Here is a 20,341-nt window from a genome sequence, read left to right as displayed (position 1 = left end):
GAAACCACAAAAAAAAAAATAGCAAAAAACAAAAAAATAAGAAAATAAAAATCAGAAAACATTGACAAGACCCTTAACTAAGTAATCGCTGCAAAAAAAATTAAAACATTTAAAAACTTTAACTTACCTTTTTCGCAGGTCTTCCTATGTATCGGCGTTTCTGGGGCGACAACGCAGGTTTTCCTCGGGTGTTTTCTTTCCGCCCAGAACACGGGTGCGGCAAACGTCCAAACCACGGCGATAGCGGTATTTCCAGTCTTGCCACGCACGGCGGTCCGCTTTTCAGCGGTATTTCTAAACCGCCGGCGCAAGACATGGCCGAAACGACCGGATCACCGTTTTGCGCCAAAAACGGCAAAATATCGCCGAAAAAAAAAAACAGGCGCAAGGTTGGGGAATTTCCAGGCCACTATATTGGTCTCCAGCCCAGCATCAGAGGTGGGGAGGCAGATGGCGGTAAGGGGTATAGCTTTGGCTGAACGTGATGTGTGGCCTCTTGCTGGATTGCGGTTCCACCAATGTCAGCTGCCGTTCCCTTGTAATTGAGCGCGAATCGTGACCACGTACAAAATTGACGGCTGTAGTGTATTTGCTTCATGGGTTCTTCCTGTATGAATTCATCGCAACACGTCGCTGTTAAGAACTAGTTGGTTTATTAACAATCACACTACACATTGCCCGTTCATCCACCAGGCTCACAACCACCTGCCTCGTCATGGATCCCCCAAACCCAACTGGCTGGGGTTTTATTGAGTCTGGAGAACATCACGTGACTGGCTAAGCCACTCCCAACTCAACAGCTCCACACACCTGTGAGCATACTCGCAGATGCATACATTACAACGGGCAGGAGAAGACCGGCTGGCCCATCAAGCCTGTCCCTCACTCATGATATATGGAGCATCATTCATGACGAACCAGAGCAAATTGTGGATCCATTACTGCCTTCATGTCGGCAAAATACCCGGAAATATTAGCAATGCAAGTCCTGTTCTTTCACACAACATGTACTTCAAGAAAGTACCAAAAAACGTCATTGCAAACTCGATGAGAGGAAAACGCTCCTAACCCCCATCTTCCCTTTTCCCCTTTCCAATTTCTCTCCTCCCCTTACTCTTTTTCATCATCTTTTTGACTTGACCAAAGCGGCTCTGAGCCACCATATCCCCTATCTGCACATGCCTCTTAATTCCTACAAGACGTTCTCCTTCCACTGCTGTGCCACTCGTAAAGGCCATAGAATTATAGAATGGTTACAGCACGGAAGGTCATTTGGTCTGTCGAGCCCATGCCGACTCTCAGCCAGTCCCACTCCCACGTCCTTTCCCCGTAGCCCTGATAATTCTTTTCCTTCAGGTACTTATCCAACTCCCTTTTGAAAGCCACGATTGAGTCGGCCTCCATCACCCTCTCAGGCAGTGCATTCCAGATCCTAACCACTCGCTGCGTAAAAAAGTTTTTCCTCGTGTTGCCTTTGGTTCTTCTGCCAATCACCTTAAATCTGTCTCCTCTGGTTCTCCACCCTACAACCAATGGGAACAGTTCCTCTCTCTCTTCTCTGTCCAGACCCCCTCATGATTTTGAACACCTCGATCAAATCTCCTCTCAACCTTCTCTGCTCCAAGGAGAACAACCCCAGCTTCTCCAGTCTATCCACGTAACTGAAGTCCCTCATCCCTGGAACCATTCTCGTAAATCTTTTCTGCACCTTCTCTAAGGCCTTCACATCCTTCCTAAAGTGCGGTGCGCAAAATTGGACGCAATGCTCCAGTTGGGGCCGAGCCAGTGATTTATAATGGTTTATCATAATTTCCACGCTCCTCTATTATTAGAACCCAGGATCCCGTGAGCTTTTTTAAACCGCATTCTCAACCTGCCCCGCCACCTTCTGCGATTTATGCACACATACCCCCAGGTCTCTCTGTTCGTGCACTCCCTTCAGGATTGTACCCTTTAATTTATATTTCCTAACCTCATTCTTTCTATCACTTCCTCCTTTCCGTGGACCTTTATCTCTTGTCCTGTTTCGTGCTTTCCATCACGGAGACAAAAGTTAAATTCCCACCACGGCAGCTGGGGAATTTAAATTCAGTACAATAAATCTGGAAAAAAAGCTAGTATCAGTGGTCACCATGAAACTACCGGATTATCGTAAAAGCCCATCTGCTTCACTCATGTTCTTTAGGGAAGGAAATCTGCCGCCCTTACCCGGTCTGGCTTATAGGTGACTCCAGACCCACAGCAATGTGGACGACTCTTAACTGAAATTTTTGGGAACGAAGGAAATTAAACGATGCGGGGATAGTGCGGGAAGGTGGTGTTGAGGTAGAAGATCAGCCATGATATTATTGAATGGCGGAGCAGGCTCGAGGGGTCAAATGGCCTACTGCAACTCCTCTTTCTCAAATGGCCTTGCAAGCCATTTATTTGAACATAAGAACATAAGAAATAGGAGCAGGAGTCGGCCATTTGGCCCCTCGAGCCTTCTTCGTCATTCAATATCATGGCTGATCTGATCTTGGCCTCAACTCCACTTCCCCGCTCGTTCCCCATAACCCTTGACTCTCTTATCATTCAAAAATCTGTCGTTCTCCACCTTAAATATATTCAATGACCCTGCCTCCACATCTCTCTGGGGCAGAGACTTCCACGGATTCAGGACCCTCAGAGAAGAAATTCCTCCTCATCTCCATCTTAAATGGGCGACCCCTTATTCTGAAACTATGTCCCTAGTTCTAGATTCCCCCACGAGGGGAAACATCCTCTCTGCATCTACCCTGTCAAGCCCCCTCAGTATCTTATATGTTTCAACAAGATCGCTTCTCATTCTTCTAAACTCCAATGAGTAGAGGCCCAACCTGCCCAACCTTTCATAAGTCAACCCCCTCATCTCAGGAATCAACTCAGTGAACCTTCTCTGAACTACCTCCAATGCAAATATACCCTCCTTAAATAAGAAGACCAAAATTGTATGTAGTACTCCAGGTGTGGTCTTACCAATACCCTGTACAGTTGGAGCAGGACTTCTCTACTTTTATACTCCATCCTCCTTGCAATAAAGGTCAACATTCGATTTGCCTTCCTGATTACTTGCTGTACCTGTACGTTAACTTTTTGCACGTTTCATGCACAAGAACCTCCAGAAGGCAGCGCGCCACTTTCTCGTGGGCAATTAGGGATGGGCAATAAATGATGGCCTTGCCAGTGATGTCCACATCCCACGAATGAATAAAAACAATAATTAAGTTCTGGATGCTTCTAGTTACTCATTAATGGATATTGTTATCGATTGGCTGGTCACGTAACGTTACTTAAAGTAATTCAACTCATTGCAGTGGGAGCTAGGAAAATAAAACGCACCAACTCCACCAGAAGAACTAACCTACATTTACTTTCTCCACAGACGGTCAACCAGATTCACGTACACCTGGTGGGAGCCTTTCTCTCGTTCTTTATTGGGACTCTCTACTTCTGGCTTCAGGTGGGACTGACCTACAAGGTCAAACCGAGGCATGGAGGGAGGTTAATCGGCCCGGCACGGATCATCTGCTGCCTTGTCTGCACGGTCTGCCTCGTCCTGCGTATCCTTTAGCCGTGAGGCAATCGTTCGACCCCTTTATCAATGAGCAGGAAGAGGACGCCACTGAGTTATGTGTGCTCCGAATCGAACCCCGGGGTAGGAGGGGTAATGACGGCCTCATGGTACGAGGAGTGGGTCAGACAGACATTTCTTCTCAGGCGGATGTGATCCAATTGGAACAAAAAGCTCCCCCAGTAGCTGTGGTTAAATGCACCAGGTGTTGTGACGTTGGATCACAAGGTCCCAGGCTCTGTTCCTGGCCTTGAGTTCACTGCGTTCAGTTGGGGCAGCAGTAGTGACTCTTTGTCCTCTCAGCCCATTATCTCAAAGCTCCAATGGAAATTCCATTGAGGACTGAACGGGCAGACACCCTGGGGGCTAGAAATCAGTCGGAGTGCCCCTAAGACGCTAATATCGTCCAGGCGCTAAATTTAGCGGCGGAAGCTTTTTAGCGCCAGGCCCAGTGACATTCAGTTTCAGCGCCCCGAGAGCGGAGCACTGGGGGAAAACATTCCACACTTCCCTTGGGGCGTAACTGAAAATCCCGTGCTAAAGTGCCAACTTCGTCACACCCTAAGAGAGGCCTTCCTGCAAAAAAAAATTAACAAGAAACATTCCTGTACATTACCCAACCTAAATAAAGTTAAATCGCGAAAAAATTTTTTTTCCAAAAACCATCAATCTCACTTACCTGATGCAGTCCTGCGTTCCTGTAGCGCCCTGAGACAGCTCTGCTCGCCAGGCTTTCTCTGGCGGGGTCACTGGCAGGGGGGGGGGGGGGGGGGGGCGAGCAAACCCAAGTTTGCTTCCGTGTCGATACCGGGGTTGTACGCTCCCGGCGATACTCCGGTAACTGCACACTGACGTTGCTGAGCGGCGCTCCTCGCGGGGGAGCGCTATCCCACCGAATTTCTCCCCCACAATGTGTCACACAGCATTTACAGCCCAGGAACAGGCCCAACTGGTCTGTGCTGGTGTTTATGCTTCTCGCCTTCCTCGCCCCAACACTCATCGTCTCAACCTTCTCCCTCGTGTGTTTGTCTAGTTTCCTCTTTAAATGCATCGACACTATTCGCCTCAACCACTCCCTGTGGTAGTGAGTTCCACATTCCCACCTCTCTCTGGGTAATAATGTTGCTCCTGAATTCCCCATTGGATTTATTTAGTGACTATCTTTTATTTACGGCCGCTATTTTGGGTCTCCCCGACAAGTGGAAACATCTGCCCTGTGAAACCCTTTCATAACCTTAAAGACCCCAATCAGGTCCACCCCCTTCCCTCAGCCTTCTCTGTTCTGGAGTAAAGAACCACAACCCTGATCAATCTTGTTACTCTGAGCCGTACAGAACAGGAAGATTACAAATTTGACCCTTGCACTGTTAGCCACTCTCAGTCACTTGGGGATCTTGCTGAAGCTGGTTTCTGATAGGGGCTAGATAGGGGAAAGAGAAGCAGGGGGAGGAGGAGGAGGGGGGGGGGTGGATTGAACTATTGTTCCGACTGCCAATGGTTCTGTATTGACCCCTGCTGGAAAGTACAGGTGTTTGGACAACTAAGGGGTGAAGGGTCATGCAATGACCTCCCCCCCCCTCCCGACCCCTACCTCATTTAGTCAACCAAGACTGCTGACGCCATCTTGGTTCCCACATGGTATGAAACACTAGTTAGGCCGCAGCTTGAGTACTGCGTGCAGTTCTGGTCACCACATTACAGGACAGATGTGATCGCACTAGAGAGGGTACAGAAGGGATTCACGAAGATGTTGCCTGGAGAGTTTCAGCCAAGAGGAAAGATTGGATAGGCTGGGTTTGTTTTCTTTGGAACAGAGGAGGCTGAGGGGAGACCTTATTGAGGTGCATAAAATTATGAGGGGTCTAGATAGATTGGGTAGGAAGGACCTATTTCCCTTAGCACAGAGGTCAACAACCAAGGGGCATAGATTTAAAGTAATTGGTAGAAGGTTTAGAGGGGATTTGAGGGGAAATTTCTTCACCCAGAGGGTGGTGGGGGTCTGGAACTCACTGCCTGAAAGGGTGGTAGAGGCAGAAACCCTCACCACATTTAAAAAGTACCTGGATGTGCAACTGAAGCGCAGTAACCTACAGGGCTACGGACCGAGAGCTGGAAGGTGGGATTAGGCCGGGTAGCTCTTGGTCGGCCGGCGCGGACACGCTGGGCCGAAATGGCCTCCTTCCGTGCTGTAAATTTCTGTGATTCTATGATTCCATGGCCAGCCAGCTGAAGGAGGTACTAGAGGGGAGGCAGCACTTGGGGGAATACTCACCCTAACACGGGTCAGGGGACCAGAGGAAAGTGCCCCATCCCGCACACAGTTGTCCGGAGATTAAAACCAACATCTGGCCATGCTGATTCCTTGACGCTTGCCCCAGTGGTGCTGCTGCACGCCTTGAAGCGGAGAACGGCGGCGGCGATCTGCGAGTGGGTGGCCGGGATGGTGCTCCTCGCCCTCTTCGCCCTCTTCGCCGTGGACTTTCGCCACCTCGACGGCCATTTCTTCCACGTGGTGCGGGAAAAGGCCACGGTTCAAAATTCAACCACCACACTGGAGTTATAGCAGAAACAATAACGGGCTGCAGCGCGGAGTTTGTTTTTATATGAGAAATGCAACATCTCACAGCATTTGATCCGTCACTTTTTGCTGCTCCGCGGGTCGTGAAGCGTATTGGGACGTTTTACCACACTGCCGTGAAGCGCCGTGGGACGTTTTACCACACTGTTGTGAAGCGTATTGGGACATTTTACCACACTCCCGAAAAGTGCCTTAGGACATTTTACCACACTGTCGTGAAGCGTATTGGGACGTGTTAACCACACTCCCGTGAAGCGCCTTGGGACATTTTACTACATTCCCGTAAAGCACCTTGGGACGTTTTACTACATTAAAGGCGCTATATAAATGCAAGTTGTTGTAGTGTCAATGCGAATACAAAGCATAGGTCGAGCCCAGTGACTTGAGGGCACCTCAGAATTAGGGAAACAAAATCAGCGTTATAATTTGCACTTTCCGCTTGTTTTTATCCCGCTCTAATAACCTGTGTTCTCTGAATCTGGTAATCTCTCAATGGCGTTACCCCAGATCTAACTGAATAGTGGTACAGGTTCGCTGGGACTGAATGGCCTCCTCCTGCTCCTGTGAATCAAGCGAGTGCTTGTGAAGTTATTAGGCTGAACTAACTGGGAGGGGTCACTGTACCCGATAGTGTGAGCGTGCTAGATCAATAGACACACAGTCAGAAGAACAAAAGACTGACTTGCATTTATTTAGCAACTTTTATCATCTCAGGATGTCCCAAAGCGCTTTACAACCAATGAAGTCGTTTTGAAGTGTATTTGCTGTTGTAATGTGGGAAACGTGGCAGCAACGTCAATTCGTGTCGTGCCTTTAACGCAGCAAAACGTCCCAAGGTGCTTCACAGGAGCAATTATCAAACAAAATTTGACACAAGGAGAAATTAGTGCAGGTGACCAAAAGCTTGGTCAAAGAGGTCGGTTTTAAGGAGCATCTTGAAGGAGGAAAGAAAGGTAGAGAGGCGGAGAGGTTTAGGCAGGGAGTTCCACAGCTTGGGGCCCAGGCAACAGAAGACAAGGCCACGGATGATTGAATGGTTATAATCGGGGATGCTTAAGAGGGCAGAATTAGAGCACAGACATCTCGGGGGGTTGTGGGGCTGGAGGAGATTACAGAGATAGGGAGGGGGCGAGGGCCATTGAGAGATGGGAAAACAAGGGTGAGAATTTTGAAATCGAGGCGTTGCTTAACCGGGAGCCAATGTAGGTCAGCGAGCACAGGGGGTGATGGGTGAGCGGCACTTGGTGAGAGTTAGGACCCGGGCTTGGTGCAAGTTCAGCTGGCTTCATGTCAACACTGTCCTTGAGCTGGGTTCATGGGTCAACTGCCTGTTACCCCAGCTCCTTCTCAATGTCAAAGCTCAATCACTCCTTCCATCAAGTTCTTACCCGGGGTCGGGCGGGAAAGTGGAGTTGAGGTCATGATCTTATTAAATATCAGAGCAGGCTTGAGGGGCTGTAGGGCCTACTCCTGCTCTTAATTCTTATGTTTTTATGCAATGACATTTAGAAATATGAGCGGGTATGTCGGGGACGATTAAGTTAAATGACGGTTGTTGGTAATGCGATTTTAACATTTTTTATGGCTCATATATGAAGAGCGGCCACTTGCCTGAGATATTGGATATTACCCCACAGAAACATCGGCAAAACCGGGCTATCGGGACTGCTAGGAGGTCACGCAGAGCACCTCATATTGTACCTTACTTACCAAAATCTCAACGTATAATGCAAACTAAGGGATGTGGCCCCAATTTTAACTCCAGGCAGATACCCCGCTTGGGCCCGAGTTAAAATTACAGTCGGGTCTCAGTGATGTCATCGGGCCGTGACATGCACATGTAAAGAAGGACTCTGTTGGCTCTGGGCGTCTGTCCGTGCTGCCTGCTCAGGAGCGCAGGTTAAATTTGCAGGTATTGGAATCGTGTCAGCTTTCGGACAGGTCAGAGCCCAGGGGTGATTTTAACTAACAGCCACGTTTCTGCTGAGCGAGTAGGGTTAAAATCACAAGACTCTAAAACCATTGCAAGGTAAGTACTTTATAAAAAATGTAACTGGAAAATAACTTGATACATACAATCATCGTATTTGTATAATTTATATATTGTCCAATGGCTTGTAATAAAAAGATGCTGCATGATTTATGCTCACACACTCTCTCTCTCTCTCGCTCTCTCACACACACACTCTCTCTCTCTCTCTCTCTCACACTCTCTCTCTCACACTCTCTCTCTCTCTCACACTCTCTCTCTCACACTCTCTCTCTCTCTCTCACACTCTCTCTCTCTCTCACACTCTCTCTCTCTCTCACACTCTCTCTCTCTCACTCTCTCACACTCTCACACTCTCTCTCTCTCACCTGTCTGCATTTGAATCCAGCCAATGAAGAGGTGCTGAGGGGCTGCTTGGTTTGTTGCCCAGGGAAGACCCCCTGTGGTTCCTGGGTCCCGGCACGCCAGCCCTCAAAGCCCTGGCGACTCATGCCTGTCTGCGCTGCTTGTATCTCGTGGACTCGGAGGTTTGGAAAGGGTCGTTCTTAGCATCGCCATCTTGCTGAATAAATCCTAAATCTCTCCGAATCGGTAACTTGAGATATCCGCAAATCAACAGCAACTTGTATTCAAAGATTATCTGATGGAGAGAAACAATTTGCTCTGGTCGGCCGGTTCAGGATGATGTCAGGAAGCACTTCACCGCACAGAGGGCATTGAAAATCTGGAACTCTCTCCCCCAAAAAGTTGTTGAGGCTGGGAGTCAATTGAAAATTGGATGACTGAGATTGAAAGATTTTTCTTTGGCAAGGGTATTCAGGGTTACGGAACTGAGGCGGGTAAATGGAGTTAAGGTGCAGATCGGCCATGATCTAACTGAATGGCGGAGCAGGCTCGAGGGGCTGACTGGGCTACTCCTGCTCCGATGTGACCTGGGTAGCCCGTGAGCACCCACCAGTGTGACAGGAACAAGCACATCTTTCAGGGTTTCATGCACCTCGGGGTCTGCTTCAGTCAGAAAAAAAGCCCGTTTTCTGTCTAACGCCTACGGTTTTCATCATCGGGGGCTTTGACGATACTATTCGTGGTGAAAGCCCTTTCTAGCCGCTTCACATGCGCTCCGAAAGTCTCTCGGTTGCGATGGAACTCACCCAAGCGCCCTATTACTCCCATAGGCGCGGCCATCTGGACTCTTCAGTTCAGCCCAGTGTGCTGGTAATTTACTGCGGATTTTTAGCGCTGCTGCAAAGCAAAAAACCTCTGCAAATCTCTCTGTTGTTTGGCCCTCAAAGCCTCCCTGATAAAATGCAACATCCCCACTGACACCTGGGAGTCTCTGGCCAAAGACCAGACTGCCCTAAGTGGAGGAAGTGCATCCGGGAGGGCGCTGAGCACCTCGAGTCTCGTCGCCGAGAGCATGCAGAAATCAAGTGCAGGCAGCGGAAGGAGCGTGCGGCAAACCAGTCCCACCCACCCTTTCCCTCAACCACTGTCTGTCCCACCTGTGACAGAGACTGTAATTCCCATATTGGACTGTTCAACCACCTGAGGATTCATTTTTAAAGAGTGGAAGCAAGTCTTCCTCGGTTCCGAGGGACTGCCTATTATAAGAACATAAGAACATAAGAATTAGGAACAGGAGTAGGCCATCTAGCCCCTCGAGCCTGCTCCGCCATTCAATAAGATCATGGCTGATCTGGCCGTGGACTCAGCGCATATTATGATGATGAGATTGAGAGATTTTTCTTTGGCAAGGGCATTTAGGGTATCGGAACTGAGGCGTTCTTCCTGACCCCGGAACCAGCTGATCAGAGGAAATTGCTTCTCTCCATCAGATAATCTTTGAATCCAAGTTTCTATATGATCATCTGCCAACAAAAATTTCAGCCAGTGAATCCGATTACCCGATCCTCATTCGCCAATTGTGATATATTCCACACAACATCACAAACACACACACAAGGTTGCGCGACAGGAACTTGTCATGTGACAGGTCACAACCCGTTATTGTATTAAATGAGCAGTTGCAGTACCACGGTAATCCGCTAGGTGGAGCAATAGTCCACCGGGTGGGGCTCGATATTACGCGTAAAGGTTTGACCCGTCCCAGCATAGTTCACTCGTGTCTCGCCCGCTGTTTAATGCATCGCAGGCCGCCATCGGCATCAGACACCAGGGGCTGGAAATTTGGTTGCGTCGCTGTTGCGGCATTAATCCAGGCGGGCACTGCCAGATCCTGGTGTATAATGGAGACGTGGACATGGCCTGTAACTTCCTGGGAGGCCAGTGGTTTGTGGAATCTCTCCAGCAGAAGGTGAGCTTGCTTTTGCTGTAGTTCAAGGTGCGGATGTGGCTGGTTTGCTGTGTTGAGGCGAGAGGCTTCGAGCTGTGTGGAAGCCGCACACTGATAATTGTGTACCTGGTTCGGGGCCAGAAGAGGCGAGGGCCCAGGGGGCAGCACGGGCCCAGCCCACACTGCGATATGTGCGCGCACTGGGTCCGTGCGGCAGAGCAGGTCTTGGTTAACCCTTGCCACTGGACCAAGACCTACTTCTGTCCGGCCCGTGTGGTGGCTGGTGTGCAACGCCCACCACACATTAAAAAAATCCACGCACAGGCATCTTCCACCCTTCAGGTCCTGGAATATTGTCCTTCATTGAAACACCTGTGAACTCATCCCTTTTTGGCGTGGAAGCAAGTTCTCCTCGATACGAGGGACCACCTATGATGAATCCAGGCGGGACAGTAAATTTTGCGTCGGGAAATGGTGACACAAAATTCAGCAGCTGGGCCACCCCCCCCCCCCAAGTATGGGGGCGGAGGGCAAAGGGAGGCGTTACACACCTCTCACTGAGCGCTAGGCCGGCTGAGCATGGGAAAATCCCGAGCTAAACAGCCGGCCTCGGAGCGCTGGGGGAAAAAAAATCTGAAAACTGTCCCGCCAAGAAAAAAAACATTCCCAGTACCTTACTGACGCCACAACAACATAAATGGCCAAAATAACAAAGTAAAAAAGAGTCACACTTACCTGAGGTCGACATTCCTTCCCTCACTGCGGCCGCTATAGCTCGGACCGCCCGCTTTCCCAGGCGGTCCCACCAGGGGGCGCTGCAGGCGCTACAGGCCGGGCGTGAACCAAATTCCGTGCCGATGTCACAACCAGCGGCGTTACACACTGACTCGACTCTCCCGGGCGGTACTCGTCCGCGCCCGCGCCCGCGCCCGCGCCCGACCCCCTCCCCCACAAAACCCGGCACCGAATGTCCCGACGGGATGCTGGAAATGCTTTCTGGCGCCAAACAGAGGCAGCAACAAAACTAAAATGCAGGGCCACATACATTCCTGGAGGTGACGTCATGGGACCTCTCTCCTCTCTCCTCTCTCCTCTCTCCTCCCCACCCACACTCCTGCCATTCGTCCATCCTTGGACACGCCCCACCTTCCCACGGCCAATCAGAAAGCAAATAGACTCTGGGCGAACCAATTGGATGACTGTCAACGGTCAATCAAACAGCCCGTTCTTTCCCTGCCCCCGCCCCCCCCCCAAAGCCCCAAAGCTGTGATAGGCTGGGTTTGTTCCCTTTGGAACAGAGGAGGCCGAGGGGAGACCTTATTGAGGTGTATAAAATTTCGAGGGACCTAGTTAGAGTGGATAGGACGGACCTATTTCCCTTAGCAGAGGGGTCAACAACCAGGAGGCATAGATTTAAAGTTATTGGTAGGAGGTTTAGAGGGGAGTTGAGGGGAAATTTCTTCACCCAGAGGGTGGTGGGGGTCTGGAACTCAGTGCCTGAAAGGGTGGTAGAGGCAGAAACCCTCACCACATTTAAAAAGTACTTGGATGTGCACTTGAAGCGCCGTAACCTACAGGGCTACGGACCGAGAGCTGGAAAGTGGGATTAGGCTGGGTAGCTCTTTGTCGGCCGACGCGGACATGATGGGCCGAAATGGCCTCCTTCCGTGCTGTAAATTTCTATGATTCTATGATTCTATGATACGTTTTGTAACTAATAAATGAAAGTGTTGAAAGAAAATGAAAACACACCATTTAAAAAAGAAAGCCTCGCAGTTGTTGCACGCTGTGTCCTGGAGATTAACCTTTAATTCCTGGAGACTTCAAGGCAACACTGGCACTTTGGCACCGCATCAAAAGAAAGAAAGACTTGCATTTATATAGCGCCTTTCATAACCACCGGACGTCTCAAAGCACTTTACAGCCAATGAAGCACTTTTGGCGTGTAGTCACTGTTGTAATGTGGGAAATGCGGCAGCCAACTTGTGCACAGCAAGCTCCCACAAACAGCACTGTGATAATGACCAGATAATCATTGATTGAGGGATAAATATTGTCCAGGACACTGGAGATAACTCCCCTGCTCTTCTTTGAAATAGTGCCGTGGGACCTTTTGCGTCCACTTGAGAGAGCAGACGGGGCCTCGGTTTAATATCTCATCTGACAGATGATACCTCCGACAGCGCGGCGCTCCCTCAGCACTGCACTGGGAGCGTCGGCCTAGATTTTGCACTCAAGCCTCTGGAGTGGGACTTGAACCCACACCCGTCTGACTCAGAGGCGAGGGTGCTGCCCACTGAGTCACGGCTGGCACTGGGTGCTGACTATCAGGTGCTGACACTGGGTGCTGTTATTATCTTCAGTACAACTCACAAACACACACAGCCTTAAGATGGCAGAACACTTTGCTGTTGCACACCTGCCTTTTATTAAAACATTGACTGAACTTTCGGTTCATGGGATGGAGCCTGATGTGGAAAAGGTGCCCTCAAAGGTCACCTTGAATCCAAGATCAAAAAGATTTGTTTTTCCTTCCATCAGCTTGCCAGGGGGAAAGCGCATGTGTGGATATCATTACAACAGCAAGACTGGTGTCAACAATTCAGAGCATTAATCTAAAGCCCCCTCTCTCTCCCTCAGCTCGAGAGGTGGGTGTGGGGCCGGGTTCCCTCTCTCCCCCACCCACCCCCCGGATATCGGGCTCTACCCCCTCGGGGTATGGGTCCAGACTCTCTCTCTCTCCCCCCTTCCGCCCCCCACCCCCACCCCTCCACCGGGTGTAGGGCCGGACTCTCTCTCTCCTCCCCCCTCAGGGTGTGGGTCCAGACTCTCTCTCTCCCCCTACCCACCTCAGGGTGTGGGGACGGATTCCCTCTCTCCCCTACCCACCCCCCCAGATATCGGGCTCTTCCCCCTCGGGGTGTGGGATCAGACTCTCTCTCTCCCCCTACCCACCTCAGGGTGTGGGGCCGGGTTCCCTCTCTCCCCTACCCACCCCCCCAGATATCGGGCTCTACCCCCTTGGGGTATGGGTCCAGACTCTCTCTCTCCCCCCTTCTCCCCCCTCCGCCGGGTGTAGGGCCGGACTCTCTCTCTCTTCCCCCCTCAGGGTGTGGGTCCAGACTCTCTCTCCCCCCTCCCTCCCCTCAGGGTGTGGGGCCGGGTTCCCTCTCTCCCCCACCCACCCCTCTCGGATATCGGGCTTTCCCCGCTTGGGGTGTGGGGCCGGACTCTCTCTCCCCCCTCCCCATGCGTGGGTCAATCAGGGTGCTGACGCTGGGTGCTGACACTGGGTACTGACACTGGGAGCTGACACTGGGTGCTGACACTGGGTGCTGACACTGGGAGCTGACACTGGGTGCTGACACTGGGAGCTGACACTGGGTGCTGACGCTGGGAGCTGACACTGGGTGCTGACACTGGGTGCTGACACTGGGAGCTGACACTGGGTGCTGACACTGGGAGCTGACGCTGGGTGCTGACGCTGGGAGCTGACGCTGGGAGCTGACACTGGGTGCTGACACTGGGTGCTGACACTGGGAGCTGACACTGGGTGCTGACACTGGGTGCTGACACTGGGTGCTGACGCTGGGAGCTGACACTGGGAGCTGACACTGGGTGCTGACACTGGGAGCTGACGCTGGGTGCTGACGCTGGGTGCTGACACTGGGAGCTGACACTGGGAGCTGACACTGGGTGCTGACGCTGGGAGCTGACACTGGGAGCTGACACTGGGTGCTGACGCTGGGAGCTGACACTGGGAGCTGACACTGGGTGCTGACACTGGGAGCTGACGCTGGGTGCTGACGCTGGGTGCTGACGCTGGGAGCTGACACTGGGAGCTGACACTGGGAGCTGACACTGGGAGCTGACACTGGGAGCTGACGCTGGGTGCTGACGCTGGGTGCTGACGCTGGGTGCTGACGCTGGGAGCTGACACTGGGAGCTGACGCTGGGTGCTGACGCTGGGTGCTGACGCTGGGTGCTGACACTGGGAGCTGACGCTGGGTGCTGACACTGGGTGCTGACACTGGGTGCTGACACTGGGTGCTGACACTGGGTACTGACACTGGGTGCTGACACTGGGAGCTGACGCTGGGAGCTGACACTGGGAGCTGACACTGGGTGCTGACACTGGGTACTGACACTGGGTACTGACACTGGGTGCTGACACTGGGAGCTGACGCTGGGAGCTGACACTGGGAGCTGACACTGGGTGCTGACACTGGGAGCTGACACTGGGTGCTGACGCTGGGAGCTGACACTGGGAGCTGACACTGGGTGCTGACACTGGGAGCTGACACTGGGTGCTGACACTGGGAGCTGACGCTGGGAGCTGACACTGGGAGCTGACACTGGGTACTGACACTGGGAGCTGACACTGGGAGCTGACACTGGGTACTGACACTGGGTGCTGACACTGGGAGCTGACGCTGGGAGCTGACACTGGGTGCTGACGCTGGGAGCTGATGCTGGGAGCTGACGCTGGGAGCTGACACTGGGTACTGACACTGGGTGCTGACACTGGGTGCTGACACTGGGTGCTGACACTGGGAGCTGACACTGGGTGCTGACACTGGGTACTGACACTGGGTACTGACACTGGGTGCTGACACTGGGAGCTGACACTGGGTACTGACACTGGGTGCTGACACTGGGTGCTGACACTGGGTGCTGACACTGGGTACTGACACTGGGTGCTGACACTGGGAGCTGACACTGGGTGCTGACGCTGGGAGCTGACACTGGGAGCTGACACTGGGTGCTGACACTGAGAGCCGACACTGGGTGCTGACACTGGGTGCTGACACTGGGTGCTGACGCTGGGAGCTGACACTGGGTGCTGACACTGGGTGCTGACACTGGGAGCTGACACTGGGTGCTGACGCTGGGAGCTGACACTGGGAGCTGACACTGGGTGCTGACACTGGGAGCCGACACTGGGAGCTGACACTGGGAGCTGACACTGGGTGCTGACGCTGGGAGCTGACACTGGGTGCTGACACTGAGAGCCGACACTGGGTGCTGACTAGCAGGAGCCGTTACCTGCAGGACATCGGATTGAGGTGATCTTGAATACACTGCAGCATTATTCAAAATTGTTTCTGAAATTTAGTTTGAAGTATTGCAGACGAGGAAATGATGTCTCTGATGGCCCTGACAAACCTGGGACTATCTGACTTACACTGGGTTATGCCACTACCCACCAGACCAGCAGAGGAGTTCTTATCTTTTTATTGAAAGACTTACGACGATGTTTAAACAGTTAAAGATCCACATAAAGGGAACTTTTGTCAGTGGAGAAAGTTACAGGAATATTTAGGTCTAGTTTATCCGGTTGGTAACCCATTTATTTTAAACCGTGATTGTAGCTCGGCCTTCTTCTCTCTCGTAGGCAGTCCCTCGGAGTCGAGGATGACTTGCTTCCACACTAATATGAGTTCTCTGGTGACTGATGAGACCAATGTGGGACCTACAGTCTCTGTCATGGGTGGGGCAGGCGGAGGTTGGAGGGATGGGTGGGTGGGGGGCTTGGCTTGCCGTGCGCTCCTTCCGCTGTTTGTACTTGGTCTCCGCGTGCTCCCGGCGAAGAGGCTCGAGGTGTTCGGCGCCCTCCCGGATAATCCTCCTCCACTTTGAGCGGTCTTAGGCCAGAGACTCTCAAGAGTCGGTGGGGTTGTTACATTTTTTCAGGGATCCTTTGAGGGTGTCCTTGAAGCATTTTCTCTGCCCACCTGGGGCTCGCCTGCCGTGACGGAGCTTGGAGTAGAGCTCTTGTTTCGGGAGTCTAGTATCGGGCATGCGGACAATGTGGTCCGTCCATCGGAGCTGATCGAGCGTGGTCAATGCCTCGATGCTGGGGATGTTGGCCTGAGAGAGAACGCTGATGTTGGTGTGTGTTATGTATGTAATGTATGTATGCTTGGGGTTACTAGCCACCAGGTGTCGCCACTGTCGGAGGTCATTGGGCTGTACGCACATGTGCGCGGCCCTGGTATAAAAGGCAATGTAATCACTTTGGACCCGAATAAACAGAGCCAGGTTTGTACCTGTGTTAGTTTACAGTATTCAGTTTATCGAGTTATTACATGTATAACATTTGGTGACGAGGTAACTTAAGAACCTTCACATGCAAAAATGAGCACAATTGGAATACTGGAGAGATTCGTGGAGGGAGAGGACTGGGCAGATATTGTAGCTCGCCTGGACCAGTACTTTGTGACCAACAAAATGGAGGAACCCACTGCCGCAGTTAGGCGCAGGGCGGTCTTCCTCACGGTTTGCGGTCCGAAAACCTATGGACTCATAAAGAATCTTCTCTCACCTGCAAGTCCAATGGACAAGGACTATGAGGAATTGTGTGCTCTGGTGCGTGACCATCTCAAACCAGAAGAAGGCATCATCATCTCACGATATCGATTCTACAAGCACGTTCGTTCTGAGGGCCAGGATGTGTCAGAATTCGTTATCGACCTGAGACGTCCAGCTGGACCGTGTAAGTTCGAAAACATGTTGGGAGACATGCTGCAGGACTTCTTTGTAATCCGCATCAACCACGAGGTGATCCTGCGTAAGCTACTGGCAGCGGAGACGCTGGATTTGAGCAAGGCCATCACGATTGCCCAGGCATGCATGGCGACGGACAAAAACTTAAAGCAGATATCATCGAAAAATCGGAACTCAGCAAGTACTGTAAACAAGATTGTGTCATCGTTTAGCAGAGCTGCATATGGCAGGGCCTACTTGACTGCGTATGCGAAACCTGTGGCTCCCCAAAGTCCGCCAACGGGAATGAATCCGATTTCACCGTGTTGGCGTTGTGGGGGCAATTATCGGCCTCATCAGTGTCGGTTTAAACAGTACATTTGTAAAGGCTGTTTGAGACTGGGGCATTTCCAGCGCATGTGTCCGCAACTGAGCAAGCGTGCTGCGACACACCACGTGGAGGATGATGACCAGTATCGCGCGGATCCGGATATGCAATCCGAGATACCAGAGGAGGAAGTGTATGGACTGTATTCGTTCCTAACAAAGAGCCAACCGATAATGATTAATGTGAAACTTAACGGTGTGCCGGTACCGATGGAATTGGACACGGGTGCGAGTCAATCAATAATGAGCCAGAGAACATTCGACAAGCTGTGGGATACCAAGGCTGTGAGGCCTAAGCTGAGTCTAGTCAATGCTAAGTTGTGTATGTACACTGAAGAAATCATAACGGTGATTGGCAGTGCAGTAGTCAGGGTGTCGTATGATGGTGCGGTTCATGATTTACCGTTATGGATTGTTCCAGGCAATGGTCCAAAGCTGTTCGGCAGGAACTGGCTAGAAAAAAATCAAATAGAATTGGAACGATATCAAAGCATTGTCGTCAGAGGATGATACTCCATGTGCTCAAGTGCTGAGCAAGTTCCCCTCGCTGTTTGAACCAGGCATCGGCAATTTCATGGTAGTCAAGGTGCAGATCCACGTGTACTCGGATACAAGACCCGCCCATCATAAAGCTCGGGCAGTTCCGTACATGATGAGGGAGAAGGTCAAAATCGAACTGGACAGACTCCAGCGTGAAGGGATCATATCACTAATGAGTTGAATTTAACGAATGGGCCAGCTCCAATTGTTACTGTGTTGAAGAATGATGGCACTGTCAGGATTTGTGGAGACTACAAGGTTACGATCAACCGAGTTTCGAAACAGGATCAATACCCGTTACCGAAGGCTGATGACCTGTTTGCGATGCTGGCCGGGGGGAAGTTGTTCACTAAACTGGATCTGATGTCGGCCTACATGACACAGGAGCTGGTCGAGATGTCGAAGAAACTTACGTGCATCAACACTCATAAAGGACTTTTTATCTACAACAGGTGTCCTTTTGGAATTCGCTCGGCTGAAGCCATATTTCAGTGGAACATGGAGAGTCTGCTGAAGTTCGTCCCTAGAACTGTCGTGTTCCAAGATGACATTCTGGTCACAGGTCGTGACACCGCCGAACATCTGAACAACCTGGAAGAGGTTCTACATCGTCTGGACAAGTGGGACTCAGACTGAAACTTTCGAAGTGTGCCTTCATGGCACCGGAAGTCGAATTCCTGGGGAGGATAATTACTGCCGACGGCATTAGGCCAACGGACGCGAAAACTAAGGCCATCAAAAATGCACCCAAGCCTCAGAATGTGATGGAGCTGCGTTCGTTCCTTGGTCTACTCAACTACTTCGGTAATTTCCTACCTAGACTGAGCACTTCATTAGAGCCACTGCACATGCTGCTAAGAAAAGGCGACAACTGGGTTTGGGGTGCGTCTCAAGACAGAGCTTTTGAGAAAGCCACTAATCTGCTTTGCTCTAACAAGCTGCTGGTACATTATGATCCGTGTAAGCGTCGAGTATTGGCCTCTGATGCTTCGTCATATGGAGTTGGTTGCGTGCTCCAACAAGCTAATGAGTCGGGTTGATCAGCCATGATCTTATGATCAGCCATGATCTTATTGAATGGTGGTGTAGGCTCGAAGGGCCGAATGGCCTACTCCTGCACCTATTTTCTATGTTTCTATGTAAACTGCAACCTGTTGCGTATGCTTCTAAAGGTTTGTCAAAGGCGGAAAGAGCCTACAGCCTGGTAGAAAAAGAAGCATTAACCTGTGTGTATGGGGTTAAAAAGATACATCAGTACCTGTTTGGTCTTTGGTTTGAACTGGAAACAGATCATAAGCCACTCATTTCATTGTTTTCGGAAAACAAAGGTATCAACACCAATGCATTGGCCCGCATCCAGAGGTGGGCGCTGATATTATCTGCCTATGATTATGTCATTCGCCATAGACCTGGCACCGAGAATTGTGCCGATGCACTGAGCCGTCTGCCGTTGCCCACACTGGAGGTGGAGACACCACAACCTGCAGACCTACTGTTAGTCATGGATGGTTTTGAAAGTGAAGGAACCCCTGTCATGGCTCAACAAGTTAAGACCTGGACCAGCCAGGACCCGATATTATCAGTTGTGAAACGTTGTGTCCTTCGTGGTGATTGGTCTGCCATACCCAAGCAAATGGATGATGAGACCAAACCTTACAACCGTCGCAAAAACGAACTGTCCATTCAGTCAGATTGTATACTGTGGGGTAATCGTGTTGATATGCCCAAGAAAGGCAGAGAGAAATGTGTACATGATCTACATAGCACTCATCCCCGTGTTGTCATGATGAAAGCCATTGCCAGATCTCATGTATGGTGGCCTGGAATTGACTCTGATCTGGAATCATGTGTGCATCAGTGCAACACTTGCATGTAGCTTAGTAAAGTACCAGCGGAATCGCCGCTGAGTCTGTGGTCATGGCCATCGAAACCATGGTCCAGGATCCACATCGACTTTGCAGGTCCCTTCCTGGGAAAGATGTTTTTAGTTGTGATGGATGCATATTCCAAGTGGATAGAGTGTATAATCCTGTCATCCAGTACATCCACAGCTACCATTGAGAGCCTTTGAGTCATGTTTGCCACTCATGGTCTGCCCGACATCGTTGTGAGCGACAACGGACCTTGCTTCACTAGTCTGGAGTTTCGGGAGTTCATGAAACTCAATGGTATCAAACATGTGAGGTCAGCACCATTCAAACCCACATCTAATGGTCAAGCAGAGCGTGCTGTCCAAACCATCAAGCAGAGTATGAAACGTGTAACTCAAGGTTCACTGCAGACTCGCTTGTCACGCATATTGCTTAGTTACAGGACAAGACCCCACACGCTTACCGGGGTCTCCCTGCTAAACTGTTGAGGAAGAGAGGTCTCAAGACCAAGCTCTCTCTTGTCCACCCTGACTTGAACGATCATGTTGATTACAGACGTCAAAGTCAGCAGTGGTATCATGATCACGCTGCTGTGTCACGCAAT

General features: G+C 51.0%; 1 protein-coding gene across 1 annotated transcript in view; it reads left to right on the top strand.

Moving 5' to 3' along the window:
• tmem150b (transmembrane protein 150B) overlaps positions 1-7,243 on the top strand; it is a 42,634-nt gene extending 35,391 nt beyond the window's left edge. Inside the window, exons 6-7 of the mRNA XM_070862345.1 lie at positions 3,404-3,581; positions 5,971-7,243. Coding sequence (XP_070718446.1) covers positions 3,404-3,581; positions 5,971-6,155 — 363 coding nt within the window. The 3' untranslated portion in view covers positions 6,156-7,243. The remainder of the gene's footprint in view (positions 1-3,403; positions 3,582-5,970) is intronic.
• The last annotated feature ends 13,098 nt before the right edge of the window (positions 7,244-20,341 follow it).

The sequence above is a fragment of the Pristiophorus japonicus genome, chromosome 19 (assembly GCF_044704955.1).
Source record: "Pristiophorus japonicus isolate sPriJap1 chromosome 19, sPriJap1.hap1, whole genome shotgun sequence".
Taxonomy (NCBI): domain Eukaryota; kingdom Metazoa; phylum Chordata; class Chondrichthyes; family Pristiophoridae; genus Pristiophorus; species Pristiophorus japonicus.
Note: the sequence above shows the minus strand (reverse complement) of the source record. Positions and strands in the feature narration are given on the sequence as shown.